Source organism: Rhopilema esculentum, chromosome 10, assembly GCF_057945365.1.
Source record: "Rhopilema esculentum isolate cy_ngs chromosome 10, ASM5794536v1, whole genome shotgun sequence".
Classification (NCBI taxonomy): domain Eukaryota; kingdom Metazoa; phylum Cnidaria; class Scyphozoa; order Rhizostomeae; family Rhizostomatidae; genus Rhopilema; species Rhopilema esculentum.
Window position 1 is genome coordinate 11,185,977 of NC_142824.1, and position 23,360 is coordinate 11,209,336.

Genomic DNA, 23,360 nt, shown 5'->3' on the forward strand with positions numbered 1-23,360 from the left:
ATCTTCTAATCGTTTTTAAATGTGAAGCCCTGGATCTCAAATTGCACCATTACACCGTTTGTTTTCTTTTTGACAGGGGTTAAGTTGAATTGAACTATTTTAAACAGGCAAGGTGAATTTCTGGATAAGAAGTTTAAATTTTACTATCAGTATTGATTTAGCCTGCAATTTTGAAAAAAATCATACCCTGTATTGATCAGAACAATTGAAAATGGGAATTTTTCAAGAAACTAGCCAATTCATTTTTACCTCAAAAATCTGTCATTGCTAGAAGTTCTCAACTGTGGCGTGCTAGGGATGAAGTCGCAAGGGGGCAGAAGGTCAAAATGGCGCCCCTCATTTAGCTATCTTTCCTTCAAATTCTCCTTCAAAGTTTTGAAAACATGCAGAAAAGTGCAAGAGCTTGGAAGCACGCAGATCTGTATCTATCTATCTGTGGCGCACTGAAAGACCTTCAAATGAGGGGAGATAGAGCATTTTAAAATAGAGTATGCTATTCGTTGTAGTACCTTTAGGTTATGAACATTACACTGAGTTGCTGACACCGTCCCACCACAATACACTGTGTATATACAGGCGCGCAACCAGAAATTTCAGAGGGCAGGGGTCCAAGACACAAAAAGGGCACTAATTAAATTTCATTAAAGGTCCACCGGGGCATTTGTTTAGGAACCGCGAAAATATGAGCAGTTAGTAAATCTGTAAATATTGTACGCCAGACAAGGGAAACTGATCAATAGAGAAAAGTTGTGGTGTACGGTTTATTTTGTGGTGAGGTGTGATTTATTTTTTCCTTTTAATTTTAACTATGCATATGACTTCTTTCTGTCTGCCGTACAGTGCCGCCGAGAAATTTAGGAGGCCCGAGGGAGGGGGGAAATGGAAAAAACAATGCCTCTTGCGAGCGAAGCGAGCAAAAATTTTGCCACCACACCCTTGCAAATAGCTTAAATTCACTAATTCGTTTAAGATGTTTTACTTTTTAATTGTAATTTTGTTACTTTTAATAAATTCCATTTAAAAACGGAATTCATTGCTTTGTGAGGCTCCCTAGACCTCGAGGCCCTAGGGCAGTTTGCCCCTTTGTCCCCCTCTCGGCGACCCTGCTGTCATCTCCTTTTCCCAGCGCCAGCTCACTTTTGAATAGCAGCCCATCATCTTCCATATCCGAAGACATTTTGCTCTTTGAAATATTATAATTGAATTCTTTGCTTCGCACTACAGTGGGAGTAGGTTGAACAGTTCCACGAGCCTTGCCTTCAGCTGGTTTCTGTCTCCAAGTCTTGCTTTCAGCTGATTTGTAATACTGACAAGGAACGGAACAGCTGAACATCAACTTTTTGTGCCATCTTTACTGCTTTCTAATACCAGTCCGCGAATATTTCTCTGCATTCGCTCGTTTCATGCAAAGGTCTTCTATGACCCTGTCAACTATGTGACAGGCTTGAAAAATGTCTTGGTCGACCCAACAAGCTCTTACAAGCTCTTACCAGAGGTCGTAGAGGCTCTATCCCGTTCAAAATCTTGTGCCTTTATTTTGGTTTTTGAGTCCCAGAACCATTCTTCTTCAAAGCCAGTGCGTGACGCATCTTAAAACACGCTGTAGAGTTGGGGCTTGAAGATATACTCTATTACTGCAACATGATGACGTTCGACCCAACAAGTGCGCGAAAGTTTGACTAAATCATTTATCTGTATTCCTGCGAGGTCCATTACATCTCCGGAGTGTGTCATTTACTGTATGACCAACCATTTTAGCGTAATAATCAAAATATTCAAGCAATTTTCCAAGAAAAAGGGCACTTTTCCCCTTTTGAGAAAAAGGGCAGGGGTCTGGACCCCCAGGACCCCCCCCGTAGTTGCGCGCCTGATATATATGTATATATATCGGAACAACAACAAGCCCAGGATATAACTATACGCCGAAGGAGAAGAAAACTCTCGAATTTTGATGCTTCTAGTCTGCTGGAAAATGCACTTTTTGAAGCAATTTTCAATAACGCAAGCTTTCTCTGAAATGAATATCTACAGAAAGAAAGCTATTTGATGATTTTAATCAATTTTCTGGTGTTCTTGTTTAATGTTTTAGCTAATGGAACATAATTTTCTTCAGATTGGGACATAATCTCTCTGCGTTTTTTCCTGTCATTTCTCATCATTTTGGTAAATCAAAACTCTTTAGAGGACTTGTTCTACTGGTAATAGAGGACTTGTTCTACTGGTAATGTATTCTTAAATTTATTTAGTTGCGCCAAATTATCAAAAAGGAACATGTTTTTTAATTGTTTTCAACACTATTCAATGTCATCCAGTCGCTTGTGGTCTTAAAATGTGATGTCCTTGGAATTCCCCTCCAAAATAATACCACAGTTCTAAAGACAATGCAGTCGTCATTCTACCATAACGTAGAGGTCTCTTGTCATTTTCCTTAACTCAACCTTTATATAATTTATTTTTCTTTATTAACCTTGATTGGTTTTGAAATGTCTATGCTGCTCGAGAGTCAGGCCAATTTGCTACTTTACCCCCTAAAAATTCACTTAATTTGCGCCCAGGTATCAGTCTTTCCGAGGAGATATCTATCTAGATAAAAAGATACGCTTTAATTTGGCTTAAAGTCCATTAAATATATGGGAGCGAAACTCTGGAATGACCTATCAGCTGACATTCGAGACTCTACCTCAAGATTTGTATTCAAAAAGAATCTAAAACATCACTTGCTAAATGCTAAGTGAATGCCTAAATGAAATTTTTATTCGATACGTTTAACAAATTTTATTATTTAAGGTAGCAATTTGGCATCGCCTTTGTGTTTATGGTTCTTATAGACGACAGGGAGAGGGGGAGGGGGGGCTCTTATCTCGTTAGTTTACCTACTTTGAGAGCTCTTCCTTAAGAATTCTACTACACCTAGTTGCATTGTGTTGTTGTTTTATTTTTCTATATTATTATCATCAGTATTTTGTTAACAATTATTATTGTAGTAGAATTTGAATAATAAATAAATCAAATCTAATCAAATCAAAATAATATTTTACAGTATATACGGATGCTATTCAATAAATATGTTATCTTGGTTACTGCACTCCACAAATTGACTGCGTTGTTGCGCATGATTCTGTTATTAACCAAGCTGTAAGCCAGAAGATAACAATATTTCCGATGGATGACCCAAGTAAAAATCTGCCAAGGCAGGAGTTTTCAAAACATAACAAAGCGGCAATTGCCATTGTTTTAAACAATAAGGCTATTGCCCTTTACTTTATGCATTTGCTTTATGCAAACAATGGTATGTAAATAACTCTTCGAATATACCAATCAATTTTTTGTATATGTTCATTAAAAGCGTTTTAGGCGATAAGAGAGTTTGTACCAATCAATTTTTTGTATATGTTCATTAAAAGCGTTTTAGGCGATAAGAGAGTTGAATTCGAAGGACTGACAACAAAACTAATTCGCAATCACATCTAGACATTTTGATTCTCCCAGCCAACAGTGCTGTAGCAAAATACATTATATTTAAGATACTAATAACATTCAATTTAAATCAATAAAGAAAGATACAACTTTACATTCTGAATTTACAGTTGAATCCTAATTTTCTTAAACTCTGCCAATGTCATTAGGATCCGTACTAAACTTATTTTAACAAATCTGAATTCAAGAAAGACAACAGAAAGGTGGTTGGTCGTATACAAAGATTGAAGATTAAGCATCAGAATAGCATCTTTATTTAAAGTGAAGTGTCTGCAGTTAGCTATGAAATGGTGGCCTCACCATTCATTCCCACCTCGATTCAAATGTTATTGTTGGAACAACTTGGAAAGGAACGCGGAGATAAAACCTAACCATTACCTAAAACAACACAACGAAAGACAAATTTTGTCTGATACATAACTAAGAGGCAACTTCTGGAGGTTTGCAACAGGGATTTTTCGCTGTAGAAGCTCTCTTCAAGATTTCCACTGGTTGGGAGTTCGCGAAAAAAGGCACCATGAGGTAGATTTGGTAGATTGCATATGATGTCTCTACCAATTCGGTCAAATGGTATATACATATTTCCGTACTCTTCAACAAATAACATTTACAATCGGGACTGTCTCTGCTATTTCAACCTTCAAAGATATACCCCACCCCCACATGGGCCCTCTTTTGAAGTTTCATTTAAGCGATAAGTACCGGACCGGACAACTCCATTGCCAAGTAATTTAAGAAAGCAGGGTTCAACTGCTTACTTTATATCGCTCATTTAACACTCAATGTCAGTACAAGCTAAAAGATTCACAATACATTTTTAAGTCTTGATATATCTAATATAATGACTTCAAACTAAGTACAACCAGATTATGCGTTTTTCATTTACCCCAACACACAAAATATACTTCTGGAAATTTATAATCTTCGTTGTTAATGAGGGGATGTCCTTTGATAGTCACGTGCTTTTGCAGATTTTTTCAGCGTTTGAAATTCACATCGATTCTTGCTTGACATCGATTTATACAAAATGTAAAATTTACGTGAGATATTCTCAAGGCACGCTAATATTTACAGGCACGCTAACATTTTCAAAACTCTTTCAGCTTTCTAGAGAGGTTATTTATTTCTGTTAGTATAACCTGCATTTTTCCATCTTTATATTAGAGTGCTTAGAAATATAATTGTAAGCAATGAAAGCTATTTTGGGAAACTACAAAACTGCGAAGAAAATAGAAAACCTGAACTTGTATTTTATGAAATAGAGAACCTCCCTAGCTCACTGGTTCCCTAGTTCACTACCTCCCTAGTTCACTGGCTCCCTAGTTCACTGGCTCCCTAGTTCACTGGCTCCCTAGTTCACTGGGTCCCTAGTTCACTGGGTCCCTAGTTCACTGGGTCCCTAGTTCACTGGCTCCCTAGTTCACTGGCTCCCTAGCTCACTGGCTCCCTAGCTCGCTGGCCCCTTAGCTAATTAGCTCCCTAGTTCACTGGCTCCCTAGTTCACTGGTTCCCTCACTAATTGGCTCCCTATCTCGCTGGCTCCCTAGTTCACTGGCTCCCTAGCTGGATATTCTGTCAACCCTTTCTATACATAAACGTAAATATGTTGTCCAGTATGCAAATCTCGAGTCGAATCATCTCTCCGCTTTGTCGTCGAAAAACCATATGATCACTAGGCCGTGTTTTTGCATTAAAGTAGCATCCTGTTGATTACAATGACGGATCTCGTGGTCGTTTACGAGAATTTTGTCCAGAGTTACCGCGCAAATCTTCTATAACAACATTTACAACATTATTATTCAAGACATCACATTCAGTCGTCGATCCCATAACGCTAGCTTTACTAACAGAACCAATCCGCAATGGGTCAAGAGACGAACAAGAAATCTGATCGTGGCCTAGCTTGCTTTGAACGGTAATACCGGATTGATGTGCTTCACGTTCCGTTCTGTTTTGCATCTTCACTGTTTCTATCCTTACTAGTTCAGAAGAAGGTGACGTACTATACGTTGAAGTCCACATAACACTCGTTTTTAGTTCTGATGCTGCCATTTGCCGTGGAAATATCGGTTCATAGACTGCCGAAGAATGATCTGAAAGCTCGTTGTTGTTATTCCTAAGCTGAGCAAGAGATATCGGGGACGCCTGGGTTAGCCGCGTGTCGGTAAATTCTTTAAAAAAGAAGTTCGCTTCAGTACTGTTCGAAGATCTACCTGACAAAACACGTTCACAGTCACTAGAGATCGGTCTTAACGGTGGCGGTTCGCGGTTGGAGGCAATACTTTCTACTGTCTTTTGTGAACTTATAGAGGGCGAAAGACACACTGCCAAAGGTGGTGGGACTTTATTTTGCCCGTTACTTTTCCATGAATACTCTGTCTCCGCCTCTGTGCTCAATGAAACACTTTGGACTGCGGAGCTCTCTTTCCCCTGCGACGAACTTGCCTCAGAACGGCTGTCATTTGTCTCAGTACTATCACCACTCTCCTTCTGGGACTCGGTCGAGCAGTTTTTCTTTTTACGCCTCTTCGCTAACGGCGCATTGGATACATCCATTAAGGTAAACCCAGTCCGCGCGGCCTTGTGGTAAGCGTGCATGGCAACACGCAATGCCGCCCCGACGTGCGATCCAGACATGTCCAATACATCTGGTGTCATCAACGGCGTCGTTGGAACATCGATTCGACCGCATATCCAATCGTGAGATAACATTCCGGCTAAGGTTAACCGTCGCCGTGGATCAACAGTCAGCAGACCTTCAAAGGAAACAGATTGCGCCCTAGTAAAACTTGAAGAAGAACCTACATTTCGGACACAGCTGACAAGACAAACACCGAAACCCATGACGGGCTGCCTGCATATGTGTACCCTGGGTACCAGAGCCACAAAATTACGTGCCTATAAACAGAGTGCCAAGCAGGAGCTCCGAATTCCGCTCTCGAATTCATGTGGCTCTGGTACCCAGGGTAGCATATGGGGCACGATGTATCATCTCCTTGTCCCGCTCAACGTTGGAGCATGCGTATTCCAATAGCAGGATACCAATATTGGATGAGGATAAATCTTATGACTGTTTATCCGGGATTTGATTTCCTTATTATTCATAGCCGTGAGAATATCATAAATAACTCAACACAGCAAATAAGTTGGATACAAAATGCAATTATAATAGTATTAGCACAGAATAGGAATGATTCAGATCATTTCTATTTTGTGGTATTAGCTTCAAAGCTAAATAACAACCCATTACAACAGGAGTACACCAATCTGGAAAAAGCATAGTAGTAAATGAGTAACACCGCAACGCGACGAGAATTAACAACAACAAACACACGTAAATCAGTTATGGCTAATATTTAGCTCCGGTATAAGGGGCTTCATCAGAGCAGAAGTGGTTAACGGGGCTTCAAAGCAAAGTAAAAAAGTATCCTAACGATATATAAAGTCGATAGAAACTTGTTCTGCTTTTGGTAATTTCTAGCGCTAACAAAAGATTAGAAAGAAAAGCTGTTACCTCGAATAAGATCCTTTGCTGAAGAAGATACATTAATCCAGCCATCACCATCAAAGCTAACACATCCATCCATAATGCACCTTGCAATTGCCATTGCTGATGGTTCATAGGCAGACTTTGATTGGAATGGAACTTTGCCTGATAGCATCGTGTACTGAACATAAAGAATAAAATGGTATACGCTATTTGGCTAGAATTTTAAAGGCAGCAGTAACAGTGGGTGTTCCATCAAATATGCAGTACTCTGCAAATCCAGAACGGTCCTGTCAGTTATTTAAAATTCACCTCTTACCTCTATTGCGCCTTATGATTTAGTAGAAGAACCGAGCTATTAATAGACAAATTTGATATTAAACATTACATCAAAATTTTTCACTTGGTCACTGATGTGCGAAGTCCGTACATAATTCTTTTAAAAACATAATTGGTAAATTCTGAATATCGCTCACCAAAATCACGCCAAGACTCCAAACGTCACATGCTTCATCGTAGCCATTGATAGTCTCTTTAGTGGCATGCTTAAGAATTTCAGGTGCTGCATACGACAGTGTGAAACATGGGGTTTGAAGAGGCTGGTTTCCTTTGAATCGAGCAAATCCGAAATCAACCACTTTTAGCTCAGCATCATAAGAATCATCGACAAACAGTAAGTTCTATCGAAGCAAAGAAATAATTTAGAGCAATGATACAAATTATCACAAAGGATCTTATTAAATTTTACTTTAACAGCCACATAAATTTACTAAACGTAACTAGATTACAGAACTGGTCTCTGGCTTTATTCCTGGCTTGAGTCATACCAAATGTAACTTAAACTAATTAAAGAACCCCTGTTTATTGTTACATAGTGATGTTTGTTTTCTGTGCTTACGATGATGAAAATACTAAGCATAAACCCTTTCTGAATGAAAAATAGAAGAATAAAAGTTTCATTAGAGGGGTAAAGTTGCTCTTAAAGAAGGCAACAGCTGAGAATATGTGACAATTCTCTGCGTAAAGAAGAATGAAGAGAGGAACTTGAAAGGAAGCGGGAGGTTGCAGTTGGTAACCTTGAAACTTCTTTACACATTGAGCTATAGCTTTCCACCTTTCACAAATAATTCCGGGATTAGATTTAACTTTGTAACGCCGAAAAATTGCTCAAATTTTTCATGCAGAGGTAAACTTAACAGGAGATTAAATCTCGTTAGAAATCAAAGATTGGTAGGCTGTAAAGGGGCGCCCAACATTACGGGCTAAATCCACATCACCTAGATATTCAAGGCAACATAGATAAGCATAAAAGAATAAAAAGCACAACTGAAATCACCTCGGGCTTTAGATCCCTGTGCACAACGCCCCTTTCATGCATGAAATGCACGACCGATGCCAATTTTATCATCAGTATCCTCGCCTCAGCTTCTGTGAAATGCTTCCTCGTTTTTATTCTTTCCAGCAACTCGCCCCCATCCAGTAGTTCAAGTACTAGGTATGTGTGCAGCTACAAAAACATTATTTGTAAAATGCCTTATTCAGGCAAACAATTGTTTTACATAAATTCAAAAATTAATTTTAATCACAAAGTGAATCAACGATGAGCACTCGGTTAATGTTTTTTCGAAGAGAGACTTGAGATCGGCGAATTTGTGCTACAAAAAGGGTTAGGGAAGGTTGGTAGTTTGAGAAATTTTATTTCTGAGGGTTGGAAAGTTATACAGAAAGTCTTGATCCAGATTCTCGTTTAGATAGATTGGAAAACTGACCCCTTCTCCTTCGAAATGAATGGACGTAGTGAGTATGACTTAGAAAACAAGTCAAGAGACGCCAAACAAAAAGAAAGGGAAAAAGGAGACATAAATACGACAAAAATCGATTTTCATTGCCAACAACAGGAATTAATACTTATATACTGAGCTTAGTTTTGACTATATTCTGGTAGGGATATTTACCATAGACGTAGGAAGCATTTTCACATGGGGGACACATGAAGAAAAAATTCATGAGCACTTCCACGACCTGCAATTAGGCACAATCAGCTCTGTTTCTTAAAAGAGGATCTTAAAAGAGAGAGCAGGGTATGTTTTACTTGTGTCACTCGGTTTTCTATTGACACCAGGATTTCAAACAAACTTTCTTACTTAGGGGTTATAAGAGCCATACTTACATCATCCTGGTGCACTTCATGAAGAGTGACAACATTCGGGTGACCCTGGCATACCCTTAGAGTATTTATTTCTCTACTATGGTCCAACCTAGAATACGAAAGATAGAATATAAAATGTGTTTTGGACTGTAAAATGTATGCAGGATGCCAGGACAAAGAATGCTTATTGATTTAGCTCGCAGCATAAGTAACGGGCAGGGGGTGCTCATCTACTTGATTTGGCTTTGTTCATAAAGTTTCGAACCAAGACCAAATTAAAGCGAGGAGCATCTCTGTTCATTTGCCTAGGTTGCAGCCACTTTGCGGAAGATCAAACTGTATTTTCTGATGAAAGACTATTTCATAAGGTTTTTTTGAATTATAAATCGTGAAATGTAACATGTATGCAAAAGATGTATTCACGGACATGGGTTGGCAACAAGATAAAGCATGCAAACGATTGCAATGAAATGATAGAGTCGGCATTCTGTAGAATCTTGCCGACAAAGGTGGGTACCAAAAGTTCAATTACTTCTGACAGTTATAATTTTTAAAAGGATCAGATACAAAAATCTTATTTCATTTCCTCCCAAATGTTCCATCTGTTCAATCACTGTTCAGTTGACCGAGAGAATACAATAGTCACAACGGTTGAGCGAGCATGATTCAGTGAAGGCATAAAAAAGAACCCGATTATTGAAATTTTTATTTTGGGCCATATAAAAAAACCCACAAAATACCTCTAGATGTGCAAATAAACTTGGACCTCTTACAAACTGCGAGAGACATGGCTTGTTAAAGACAGGAATTATAATAAAGGATTACTGTTATTTTGGCTTAGTTAATAAACTTTAGATTCAAGACGAAATTAACGGGATTGGATAGGGATATAGCCGGTATTTATTTGGCTATATATTTTAGACCATGTTAAGAAATTCATAAATCAGATTATAATTACATATTGTAAAACATTGAGGGAAAGCAACACATCTGGTGAATGCAGTAGTGATCATTCATGTCAAAACTAATTCTAACACATACCTTTTACTGATAATTTTCACCGCATATTCGATTTTTGTCTTCTTATTTACACAACGCCTATGAATAGAAAATACAATGAAACTACAAAAACTTGTATCAGATTAAAGACAAGAGTGCTTTACACCTTAGGAAAATATCAAAACATCATCTTTTTAAAATTGCTAAAATAGCTTTAGAAATTTCCTCGATATAAAATTGGGCCAACAAATAGATATCCAAAGTGATATACAAAAAGAAGCTTTTACAAAAACGTCACCTGCAAATCGAAAAACTCCCTTCACCCAGTTGTTCATCGAGAAGTTCATATTCTCTGTGAAATGTCGAATTCTAAATGGAAACATTGGATTTTTATCGGAAATTTAGCATTTTCTGCAAATAGGTGACTAGATGCAGTACTGTTTTATCCAAAAAATTGCCAGTTGTACTCTTAATTACGTTTTTTTGTTTTGGTTTAACTAGACCTTGACTCTGATATGAGCAAATATAAGACGAGCAAGAAAAATCAGCTAACAAACCAATAAAACCTAATATTAACTCATCAAGCAAAAAAAAAGTTTTAAAACTTTGCTAAATGCATATAGATCGGATGACGATATATAATATAAAAAGAACTTAAAAATTGACGAGAAGTGCTTAAACATAAGTCGCGACGACAATTAAAAATTATGAAAGTTCCGAAGTTTAAAAAACTCCAAAAATAATAAATATGCAAGCAAATATGGACTTCAATCCAAGGTAAACGACGGCAATCCAAAACAATAACATCACTGCATCAAAATGTTTCTTAAGAAGGAAAGGAAAAATGATGTGTAAGTTAGAGTACCTCAAAAAGACTGGAGTAATGGAGCGATGCAGCTCCTGGTTTTCTACTTCCTGTTGAAGGTTCAAGGATTTCATCAGCTATAGCATTTTTGCCAAAAATCACAGAAGGAGCCACGAAAGAATAGCCCTATGGCAAATATAAAGATTTAGAGGAGTTTATAAAAGTGAAGCTTTAACAGTTAATTAATTCCGATGCAACTCAGTCGAAATCATTAAGATAATTATGATCGGAGCTCGAAGTTCTTTAAATCAAGATCCTTGGACATCGAACATACTGCCAAACGTCAGAGGTTTAGTGAGCTTTTATAGACACTTTTTACCAGTAAAACCATAAACAAACAAAAAATAAAATCAAAAAGTCAATGATATCATCCATAACCTTAATTCCTGCAATTCTAGATATTACTAAGACTTAACAAATATGCTGGGTAATGATATTTGCTAAAGAGACTTCAGTTCCTTCCTCTTCTTAAATTTAAAATCATTTTCAATTTTTGAGCATTCAGATTTGCTAAAAAACCTTCACTTTCTTATTTTCTTTGCTTTTCATAAGACTTCCCGAAAGACTCGTGATCTCAAATCTATACATCTCTGTATATATTTACAAAAAATAAAAATTCTTGTCACAGGAACGATAGTGAATAATGCTCTGATAAAATAATCATATAGCAAGACCTGTTGAGGGGATGGCTCAGTGGTTAGAGATGCGGACTACGAGGGTCTAGGGTTCAAGTCCCGAAAATGACAAAACTTTCTCCCAGAGTGAAGGGAGTCGTCAGATCTCAGTGATTCCAGGCGTAAAATCTTGAGATCAAATCGCTGTGGTCACATCGAGAGGAAGGACCGTGGTCCTGCATAGCACTGCTACATAAGCATAGCTGCTCAGTTTCCTAAAACATTTCTTCGCGTGCTAGATAGAAACAAACACAAACAAATATATACATGAAGAAATTCATCGTTTTGCTTTCGGGCCTTAGTAAAATACAAATACAAATGGACTAGAAGCACCGTGTTTTGACTCAACACAAGACTTCAAAATGGACCCAAAACAGTGACGTTGTCATAAAACTCTTATAAAAACTAAAATTCTAATTTCCAATTCCATACGCTTTTATTTATCACTGGTGAACATGCTTCTCTATGGCAAGGTGGCTGCTCTGAAGAAACCTGTTGTTCACTTTAGTGAGCAATCTCAGGAAACTTTGCCAAAAACAAGCATTTTCCAGGAAAATTCTTCCAGCTTCTAGTCCCCAGGCTATTCTTACACGCGCAGACAAAAACACTCAAGGAATACTTCGTAATAATTCAGCATATTTTCTACATCATTAATTGACAACATCAATATTGTGAGAACAACAAATGACTTTTTCGGTGCTTAAACTTACCCTGAAAATTTTATCCGAATTTTTGGGGACAGCAGCAGGGGAATCAATTGGGAGCATTTCTGTAAATTCCTCCGCAAAATTGCTGACATCCATTTCGTTATCAATAACAGGCTTAAACGGGGGTGAGACGTTTCTCTTTGCCAACGCTTGCCAGTCGATTGTCTGCACGGATGAAATAGCATTAAAACTCATTTCTATATTACTGGATGTATGTACAATGCCTGCCGAAAGTCTTGGAACACTTGCTATAATTTACGTTGTGCACGAGCTTCAACATCCCCTCCCCCCTTGTACAATGTTGTGCCACGGAAATATGAATAATCCTACATGTACAAGTGATACATTTTTACATAGCTATGGTTTTCAGCTAGCGAATCAACATTGTATGAGGGGGAAGGGGGGCAACACCCTCCTTGTTGACATGGAAATAGAAGGGGACACGCGAACTCACAGAAATCTCAGGGTGTTCCAAGGACTTTTGGCAGGCATTGTACCCTTGCCCAAGTTCAATATCGATACCTCTGCTAGGGAAATGCCTATCCTAACTTTAAGTGGGAGATGAGTACTTACATGAAAAACTATTGTCATGTAAAAATTAATCTACAAACTTGTTAATAGGGGACGATAAGTTCAGTCATATATTTATATAAATTGTCATAACTCTGCATTTTACCGGGATTGGTACTTAAACAACACTTTATTCAAGAAGATCCCATGGAAAACAAAAAGCTTAAGACATGAGACGAACTGTTCACCAAGGGAAAAACATCAAAACAAATAATGGTTAAAATGGCCAATGATCTTAAACGACCACTTCAGGCTTGCTCGCCCATAAGATAAAACCCAACTTTATTGAAGACAAAATCAACACAAAATTACCCTTCTTGGACAAAATCAGTTACATATATACTAAAAGTAAACCTATTTAAAACGTTCACATGCCAACCAATGAAATATCAATTTTAGATCCAATTCTATGCACTCTAGAGGCAACAACTACCACTTCCTTTCCCTTGCTCTCAACCACACTTAAATGTTGACTGGCGAAATCTATTTAACATTAAAATAAACAAAATTATGTCTATTCAACTTTACCTGCATTGTTAAACCCTGCAAGTAGCAAGCAGTCATCGAGACCTCTTGCCTCGCGAATTTCGCCCAAAAGGTATCGTTGCATCAATATATAAGCACTACTTCACATACCAAACTTATTTGGTTACTCCATATAACTTATTGATGAGGGGGATTTATACAAAACTAGTTTAAATTCGTAAGTTCTCTTATCCGCGTGGCCGCTATTTGTTGGGTTTTCATTCATAAAGAAAAAAACTAGCAACAAAGTTTCAGTTGGTTGGTTTCTGGACGATGTCGGGGTATAATTTGGGCACAAAACTTTGCTTATCTTTTGTTCTGATGGCGACAGTCGAAAGAATTAATCTACGCACTAAGTCTGAAGATACGCCTTTGCGGGAACATAATCCCTAAATGTTTACCCTTGAATGCAGTATTGATGATGCTCTGACAGAATTGGGGCTGTTCCGGTGAAATAAAAGCCGAATTTCTAATATTGCCGCTATAAATGAATGTATTTGAATATGCGCATTACATGTGATTCCCATAAAATATTCACAGCATACTTTACATTGATTAAACGTTAAAATTCCACCATTGATGATAATCTAAACAGCAATAGATAAACTAAAGCTGAACTTTTTGCATGACATTGCATACTGTTCTCATATACTGCACAGTGTCTCTTTTGTTGTAAACAGACCTTTTAATTGTAGATGAATAGCAAGACTGTAACTGTCAAAGGGTAGTGTTTGTGGGCGAGATACCTCAAAGCATGTGTAGCAATAAAGTATATCCTACAGGGATTGTTAAGTCAGAAAGCCAAGCATTTTATACGTTAAAAGGTTGGCGTTTCAATTGATGCTAAAGACGAAAAACCGCGAAGGAATGAAGACTCAATTAATCGAATGAGCAGTGAATCTTTCAGAATTTTTAACTTTATGAAAAGAGTGGCGAGGAATTTTAACAATCATTATCTTATTGAGGGTGCGGTATTAAAAAATCGTAAAATCTCGTATCATTGCCACAAAATCCACTGGATAAAGCAAACCTAAGAACACATCCACTGGATAAAGCTAACCTAAGAACACTGAAAGTTTGATTTAAGGTAGACATCTTAGTATATTCCGCAGATTATACACTCAGTAATTTTTGGAAGCCTGATTTCAAAACTTCTCGTTCTCCACAAAAATCAACAGTCAGTTAAATTGCAGACAAAATTTAAGGCACACTTTTCCACGAAGCAAAGAAAGTAGAAGGTTTTCTGTATAAAAATATCGGCGTTATTAAGATATAAAAACCTCCAAAAACATACACGGGATTTAATATACGACAAAAACAAACACCAGATTACCTTGAAAAAAGGGTGGGATTTAATCTCTTCGAATCCTCTCTGTCCACCTCCAAGCCTCTTTTTGGAGTCTTTTTCCAACAGCCTCTGAATGAGGTTTTTAGCTTGCGCAGACAAAGATGATGGCATTGGCGGCAGGTTGTTGACAATCCGTCTACAAATATAATTGTGATTAATTATATTTCATCAAAATGCCAATAATTATTCTGCACAATGCTTGATTGACGTCTGATGCTTCGATTGAAGTATGAGGAAAGCAGCATGAGGAAAGCTTCGATGTTCCGTGTATGAGGAAAGCAGCAAACATGGGTGGCCTCCAAGCAAGAGGCCTTATACCTGAAAGATCATGCTGAACAGGCAGTTTCTAATCTGATTTATTGCTATAAATGTGAACAAAGTGAAATTTATGCCATTCTGCAACAATAGATAAAAGAATTTGAGTGGCTGCTTGCAAACGTGGAATTTTTGATCGGTCTTTTCGGAGTTTTTTATCGGTCCCCATTAGGGTCAATTTTTGACCCTTACATTCCCAATAAAATGGGGCATGATTTGATCCTCGATCCATTGAAAGATCAGATAACTTTAAAACAAAACTAGAGTAAGAAGCGATCTAAAAGGTTTTTTCTGATTCGTACACAAAAACAGGTGGCTGAAGAAAATTGAAAAACAAAGATTTAGTCACGCAATCAAAGAGGGCAAACCAACAATTTAATGGATTTATTTAAGTACTTAGAAATATCCTGTTGGGTATTCTTCTCACCCTCCACGGTGAAGGGCGAAGCACCTGTGACAAGTTCGTATAGAAGCACGCCAAGACTCCACCAATCGACAGACTAAAAAGAAAAATATGCATCAATTCAGCAACACGAAAATGATAAAAAACATTTCAGTAATCACTAAGTCTCAATTCAGTAACCTCAACAGTCATGTGCTCGCGTTTCTGATTGGCCCATTTCGATCCACAACTGGGTATATATATTTCCTAGCATAGAGTTTTCGGTCTATGTTCTGACGTACTATGAAGCGTATAAGATGAAAAACTTCTACATAAGCACGAAAAAACCGTTACTGTGTAGACAAAAGGAGTTCGTTTTCACCTTAGGACTCCATTGGTAACATTCTAATAGGCAAGCGGCACTGATTGGTCAACCTTTACAGTCATGTGCTCGCGTTTCTGATTGGCCCATTTCGATCCACAACTGGGTAGTATTTACTAGCGTAGAGTTTTCGATCTATGTTCTGACGTTTTATACTCTGAAGAGTGTCAGACGAAAAACTTTAGCTTACTCAAATGCTTGCTTTTTTCAAAGCCATTTTCAAGTTTTGTATCACCAAAAGTTTGTAATTACTAATTCTTTGAAAACTTCTTACTTAATGAATGCTTTACAAAAAATACACTTACACAAACAAGTCTGGTTTAGGTAAACGAAACTCCGATTTCTATACCAGACTCAATAATCCAATTCTAAAAACAGCTAAGTTTAAAAAATTTTAAAGGTTTGCCATTGAAGAAAGTGTTATGACCCAAGAAAAAGCTAAAAAATTATATACTTGCTCACCATATCGTGGCCTCTACTTCCACCTTTAACCACCTCTGGTGCCATGTATTCAATTGTGCCACAAAAAGAATAGGCTCTTCCGTGCTAGAAATATATGTCATGAATTATATATCATATATCAATAGGCAATAAATACTGAGAGGGGAGGGGATGAACAAAAAATATAATGAAAAATAATGTTGCGAAGGCAGGTAGGGAGAAGATTACTGTAAAGTGTATTTTACCTTTATCGAGCGCAATTGTCTTAGAGGGGCTAAGAGGAAAACCGATACTATGCCAAAGTTGTCAGCAGAGTTACATTTTTGTGCTTGAGCATGACATTTTTAGACATAACGTGTCTTACAATTTTCATCAAAGCTTTATGACAATAATTCACAATTCTTTCTTTGTAAAATGTGACTAAAGTAACCAAATAAGTTTTTGGTATCGCGAAATTTGAAGATGGCACGGAAACATGTGGCTGCAAGTACATTGCGCCTAAGAGTGGCGTGCATTTGTCCCTTGACACTCAGCAGACCTATCTGTAGGTTCGAATCGAGGTTCGGCCCAAAATCTAACCACTTTCCATTCTTTCCATGTAACAAATGGCAACCTGGTGTACTCTTTCTTTCTAGTTTAACAGAGTGACAATGTTTCTAATGATCAAAAGTAATTAAGTCCAGGGAAGGCCATACTGAGACTGATCTTCACTACTATAGAGTTCTTAAGTGTCATGTCATAAAATATACTTTAAGAATGTTTGCATTTGACCCCACAACCTGAAAGAGTGCTACAAAATTCTTTTGTGCAAAATCAGTTAAATATGTTAGAAAAAGTTAAGTGAGATATGGCCAATGAAAGATTTGAAATTTGTTAACAACTGATCGTTTTTTTCGCTTGGCTTATAAAGCTATAGACAGAGACCAAACTACAGAGGTTATGGGGAAAGAGACCGTGTTTAAGTGGCCAAATTTAAGCCGATTAATAACGTATCTAGCTGTTTTCCGAAGGTGCTAGAGGTCTTTAACGATGCTCTTTCAGGTAACTGGATCCAAATTAAAAAATTTTAAAAATATATTTTTGTGACGTCATCACTTAAGAACTCTAAAAGAGGAAACATAGCAAACTCAAGTACTTTTCGTCATACACACCTCGAAGTATAAACGACGAGTAATGACGAAAGGTATTTGGAAATTTAGATTCAACTGCGGATTGACAGTAATGCGAGAATAAAAATGAAGCGTGCAATTGTTTTGGTCAACTTTTTGCAAAAATGCAAAATATAATGAGGTGAGCCACCAGTAAAGTCTCTTTTTATTTGGGTTTAGCCCCCACAATTTTTTAGACCTCCCACTTTTCTCAACGCTCTGCGGCGCCTGCTTCCGTTCCAACTCCAAGAAGTTCTTAAGCACTAGAAGCTTTATTATGATGTATGGCCCGAGTTAAGGAGTACTCGTTAAATCAGAGTATGGTTCATTTCGCAAATGATCGAGGATCTGAAGTCCCGTCTAGCACCTTTCAGCATTGTGCTTCAAATAAAGAGTATTGTAATGGATACGTTCCGTAGTGAACCAAGTTCAAATGAGAAAAAAATCGGCCGTACCTTTTCGTGAGGAGAAAACAGCTTGCTGAGTCCAAAATCAGTAAGGACCACGTGACCATCGGCATCCAAAAGGACATTTTCTAGCTTGATATCTCTGTAAATTATACCAAGCTGAAAAAGAAAGTTAAATTTCAAATAAAGCTATCCTTAGCAGGAAACTTAAAAAGCAAAGTTGTCGATTGGAAAAGTAAGGCTAGTTGAAATCAATGGATCATTTTTATAAGCCGATGTTATCAGAGTTTTGCTCGATATATTTTCTTCAACTTTATGTCCCGAAAATACAGAGCGATCATTTAGAGTAATTCATTTAGCTTCAATTATTTTGAATAAGATAAACAAGCCTTATACCAACAACCTCGTCAACAATGTTTTTCAATGTTTTAAACATTCAGGCAAAGTTTGAAAATATAAAAACATATTTTTATTATCATGAAATAAGAAGTCTTTTGAAGAAACGTTAGATATAAGCTTTGTTAATCCATTTAAAAAGGAACGTGAAGTTAAAATGATTCATTTATGCTACTTTCTGAACTTAATCTTTTTACAAATTGCACCAAAAAAGGGGCGAATAATTGAGTATTTTTAAACATTCGACAGAAATGCAGCATAGGAAACATCTGAATATAAAATAAATAAAGCCCCTATCTTTCAAGCATAGATTTCTACATAGTACCCTTGCTCTTGATCAATAATTCATTATTGTTCATTGATCACAATTTAATCGATCACAAAAGACAGTTTTTTATTCCTGTTGAAGCTAGCAACAAGAGATAAGAAGGCGAAAAATAGGCCATGTTGTGTGGTATTATTAGCCCTTGGTGACACAGCAGGTGTTATCAGAAGATGCCAAATTTATGTGAAATAGTAAAATCATATCACAAATAATTCATAGGCGCATAACAATTTGACAATGCTTTTATTTGCATCGTATTCAATTTGAGCTATTAAAACACGACTTCCAAAAATTGTCCAAACAGAATAATTATGAAAAGACCAGCATGGGACAAAACGGTGTCGTTCGTGGGAGTCGCGGGACACGTGTTTTGAAAATAATCACCAATAAAGGCGATATAAAAAGTGTAACGAGGTTGTGAATTTATCAGGGGCATATGCGAGTCACAAAGAAACCTGTGATCATATGCGAGTGTTTTTATGACAGCATAACAATCTCCTATTACATTCCTTTCAGAAGCGTTGCGTCGCAATGTCGTACTGCCATCACTATTAGTTAGGGAAATTTAATATTTGTTTGGCCCGGCAAGCACTGTGAATTCGAGAGTTTCTTGTTTGTGTGGCCTTTTCATTTATCCTTCTGATGCAAAAATATCCGATTTTTAAGGAAAATTTTTGGAGTAAGAGGGGGGCAGTTGCGCGCCTAACCTCTCATCAAATCCGTCACAGCATGTATATCTAATAAAGTGGCCTGAAAATCGTATTATTATTTACATATTATTTTATACATCTCTAGTTGAAGCATTCTTACTTTAATACCAAAACTGAATGCAAATAAAAAGTCTGTATGAAGCTAAATGACCCTGCATTTTCTCTAACAGATATAGGTATTCCTCATGCCAACTAACATGGCAACTGTCTGAAAATTAGTTTTTGGATTTCCCCCTTAACCTATGGAGCACCTAACCTAGAAATGAGTTTCCCCTTGGTAAGTTCTGAGCTTAGGTACCACAATCATAAAATTCGTCCCATGCTGCTAAAGTTGTCTAACAATTTACTCTACATATAGTGTTTCTTTATAATTCCCTTTCAAAACAGCACTTTCATTGACAGGGATGCCAGAATGGCCAAGGGGCAAGGGGAGCAGGCACGAGTAAAAGGACATTTCAAAGATCATTTCTAGCTTCTAATTATTCTTTCATAATTGCCATTTTATTTCAATATTTTCTGGGTATCTTAAAAATTGGCTAACACTTGGCAAAAGAAATTCTATTTATAAGTTTTGAGAATTTTGAATTAGGCACTTATAAAATCATTTATATAATTGGACAAAAAAGAGTTAATCCTAAAAAAAGTTAGGCCAAACATAAGAAAAAAATCAATATTATATAATTAGAAATACCAAAATCATGAAGAAATTAGTTCATCATAAATAAATTATTTCATTTTAGTGGTTTTTACCAGTAATACTGGTTTTTGTTACACTTGGGTTAAAGTTTTTCTGAAAAATGAATATTATGTTTTAAATACACAGCTTCCTAAATAGATCTATAACAGAACTCACAAAATCAATTGAGACTTTCCTTCAAGGATCAAAGGAAAACAGTTTCCCTAGTTGATAACTTTTTAAGTCACAGTTTATGTTATCTGTAAAAACCACCTGTGCAGGTTTGTTGTGCAAAGGTGTGATTATGAATTAATTATTCATAATTTGCAAGTTTATAATGCTGAATATGCTACCAAGAAACAGCAGAGGGACTTAAACAAGTTATTTGCTCTAACAATCTAATTAAATGACTATTACCTCCAAATGGTTGACTTCTTGTGTGGATGAAACTGCTACTTGTTTACCTTAATCCTAGTTAGAACAAAGCAATTTGGTTTCCATAACAGCTAAGAAAAGTAAATGCCTTATCACGTGACTCGTATCATATGAAAAAAACAATTTTTCTTTAATAACATTTGTACCTGATGCAAATGATCCAAAGCAAGAGCAACTTCAGCTATATAAAATCTTGCTTCATCTTCAGTAAAATGCTCTCTGTTATACAAATGAGTGAAAAGTTCACCACCACTGACAAAATCTTAAAGAAAACAATATATTATCAACAAATATTCATTTATAAAACATCCTATCAAAAAAAAGATTGATATCATCATATTCATAATAAAAAACAGATTTCATAGTTACTTGCTCAAAGATAAAAGAGAAGATAAGGTTTCGAAAATAGTCTATAAGTTGTGTTTGGTTTAGTTGAATTCAGTTCAGTTCTTGGGTTATGTACATTTTAAAATCAAATAAATAAAATCTATTAAGCTGCAAAGGCTAAATAATATGAATAATTAAAAACATAATTAATAAATGATAGCTACAGTGACAGAAGAAAAAGATGAAAAAAAGACATTTATTTTCAGCAAGCTACTTCAAGTGGCCAGGCTAATATTGTCAGTGAATATGGACATATGCTTAGCTTGAATGTTATCTTTAAACAGGAGACTGTACAGGTTTTGTTGTGTAATATTACTAGTAAATACAATTGCTATTGAATAATAATATTCTAAAATACAATCAGTATTACCAAATACAATAGGCATAGCAATAGCTATTTTAAATTTATCTTCCTATTTTTGGCCTCAGTATTTATCTGAGCCAATAATTTGGGCATCAGAATTCAAGCAAAAATAATCATACATAATAAAAAAGATGAAAATCATATATACCCATTACTAAATGCAGCTTTGCTTCAGTTTGGAAAGCATAAAATAATGTGACAATAAAAGGGCAGCTCCGAACAGCTTCCAAGACACTCCTCTCTGTTATTGTATGCTCTGTTGTCTTTGCTTTTTGCACAATTGCTGCTTTTTTCAAAACTTTCATGGCAAAGAGCTTGCCACAGTCATGGCCAACATTCTTTCGCACAAGAAAGACTTTTCCATAAGCTAAAAATAAAACTTACAAGTAAACACAAAAGCACAAAAAGACCCTGAATGTTGCAAAAGATTGATTCCATTTGTTTTCGACTGGCTGAAGTTGCATTAAAAGTTTAATGCAAGATACCATTCAGGAAAGGTTTTTGTATGTGGCCATAAGTGAAAGTTAGTGGCATGGCCAGTGCAAGTTAATAAGAGGTGATGGCAACAGAAATTGAGCTTAAATTAAGTTGGCTGGGGAGTAAGGGAAGAAAAGGAGACTGGGAATTGATCCCCAATGAATATTTTACAAGGCTTTGAATTGACCTAGATATCTTGATAAATGTAGGAGGGTTTTCCTAGAAATGAGCACATGAGAAGAATTTTTGCAAATAAAATGAAACAAAAGTGGTAGGGGCAATTGGCACACTACCCCACCCCCCTCCCATGTGGCCATAGCAAACTCACAATTCCAATCCTTAATTTTAATTTTTCAAAAACAAGTTGTTTGTTATGAAAAATTAGATTAAAAGCTTTACACATGATATCAAACATTCATCAATAAAGAAGAATTCAATAATAACGTTTCGTAATCACTACTGTCTAAGTGTTTCAAAAAGAAAAATAATTCGAAAATAAACAATTATTCGATTTACGTCACCACAAAATTAAGAATTGTGAAACATGAAACGTGACCAACCCGAACAATTGCAAAGCCTTCCGACTTTTCTGCAGAATAAGGGATTTTTCAAAACCTTTTTTTACTATGGGTGTTTAATTTACTTATCCCCCCCCCCCCCCACTTTCGAACTTCTGTCGGAGCCCATGAATTGCAGCTATCCATTTCATTTACTACCCACTATGGGAAATTGTTTTGATAAACCGCAATATTTCTCGATGTTAACGGTCATATTATTTAGCATTAAAACTATGACTTCACAAAACGTAAATGACCTCGAACAAAAGCACTAAACAGTTTCTTTCAAGTCTCTACAATGTTTGTATTTGCCAGCCACCAAAGACGTACAAACAGCCGTGCCTTGCAACCAAACAGATTCTAAGGTCTGGAGACGACGCCGGCGGGTAGATGCAAAATTTCAATAAACACGAAAGTAAATTCAAATGCATTTCCTACCTCCAGTTCCAAGCACTTTAAGGAGCTCAAAATTCTCGATTCCTACTTTGTTATCGAGGGCTGACGCGTTTGCTAAAACGAAAACAGATCAGATCAACTTGACCTCCATTGCAATTAGGCCAGTGATATTGGATTTGTTCATAAACCGCACAAAATATAGTGCAAGAAGGCAAAGATATTTAAAAAAAGCTTCTACAGAAAATTATCTCATACCCATCACGACGAGAGATCTTGCAGCAGCAGCAAGTCTCTATTCTGGAAGAAATTGTTAACACCAGTCATCTCTTGCTGCAAGGACAACTTCTGCAGCAGCAAAGTGCTGGGACTGCATAACAATAAGCTTGGAAATATTGTTCCCATTATTATTATTGTCTTCGATGGGGTGCTAATGTAAAATACGGACCACAAACTCTCAGCGATCGCAATATTTGGATAAAGTGCACAGTGTGAAGGGGTCGGATTATGACTATCGCCCTCAAAATTTTAGCGCCTTTTTATTAAAACGGTGTGCTTATGTACCAGGTGTCCCTTTTCGCTTATTCAGGCACAAAATCCATGAAGCTCAGCTGTCGCCCCTGGCATATCAGTGAAAAAAATTAAAAAAATGAGGATAGCTAGTTTCAGAAATTTAGAAAGCAAGAAATTGTTTTAAGATAATCCTATGGAAGATTAAATAATTAAATTACTGAAATCCAAAGAACTAAGCACCATTGGAGCTA

General features: G+C 36.7%; 1 protein-coding gene across 1 annotated transcript; it reads right to left on the reverse strand.

Annotated features, from left to right (window-relative positions):
• Positions 1-3,461: 3,461 nt before the first annotated feature.
• LOC135693136 (ribosomal protein S6 kinase alpha-5) lies at positions 3,462-23,007 on the reverse strand. The gene is made up of 17 exons (XM_065211523.2): positions 22,855-23,007; positions 22,642-22,713; positions 21,318-21,536; positions 20,565-20,680; positions 17,925-18,035; positions 16,343-16,426; positions 15,513-15,616; positions 14,787-14,937; positions 12,362-12,523; positions 10,978-11,103; positions 10,411-10,481; positions 10,155-10,211; positions 9,135-9,222; positions 8,301-8,471; positions 7,441-7,644; positions 6,992-7,145; positions 3,462-6,233 (listed from the first exon to the last, which is right to left on the reverse strand). The coding sequence occupies exons 1-17, from the start codon at positions 22,856-22,858 to the stop codon at positions 5,188-5,190; spliced, it is 2,940 nt and encodes a 979-aa protein (XP_065067595.2). The 5' UTR covers positions 22,859-23,007; the 3' UTR covers positions 3,462-5,187.
• Between the last annotated feature and the right edge of the window lie 353 nt (positions 23,008-23,360).

What these genes read in the sequence shown, in the direction of transcription:
- LOC135693136 (XM_065211523.2), bottom strand. An exon ending in ATTCGGATAAAATTTTCAGG is followed by an intron (nt 11,104 to 12,361) that starts GTAAGTTTAAGC and finishes TATTTGCCATAG; the next exon opens with GGCTATTCTTTCGTGGCTCC. An exon ending in ATGAAGTGCACCAGGATGAT is followed by an intron (nt 8,472 to 9,134) that starts GTAAGTATGGCT and finishes ATGTTTTTGTAG; the next exon opens with CTGCACACATACCTAGTACT.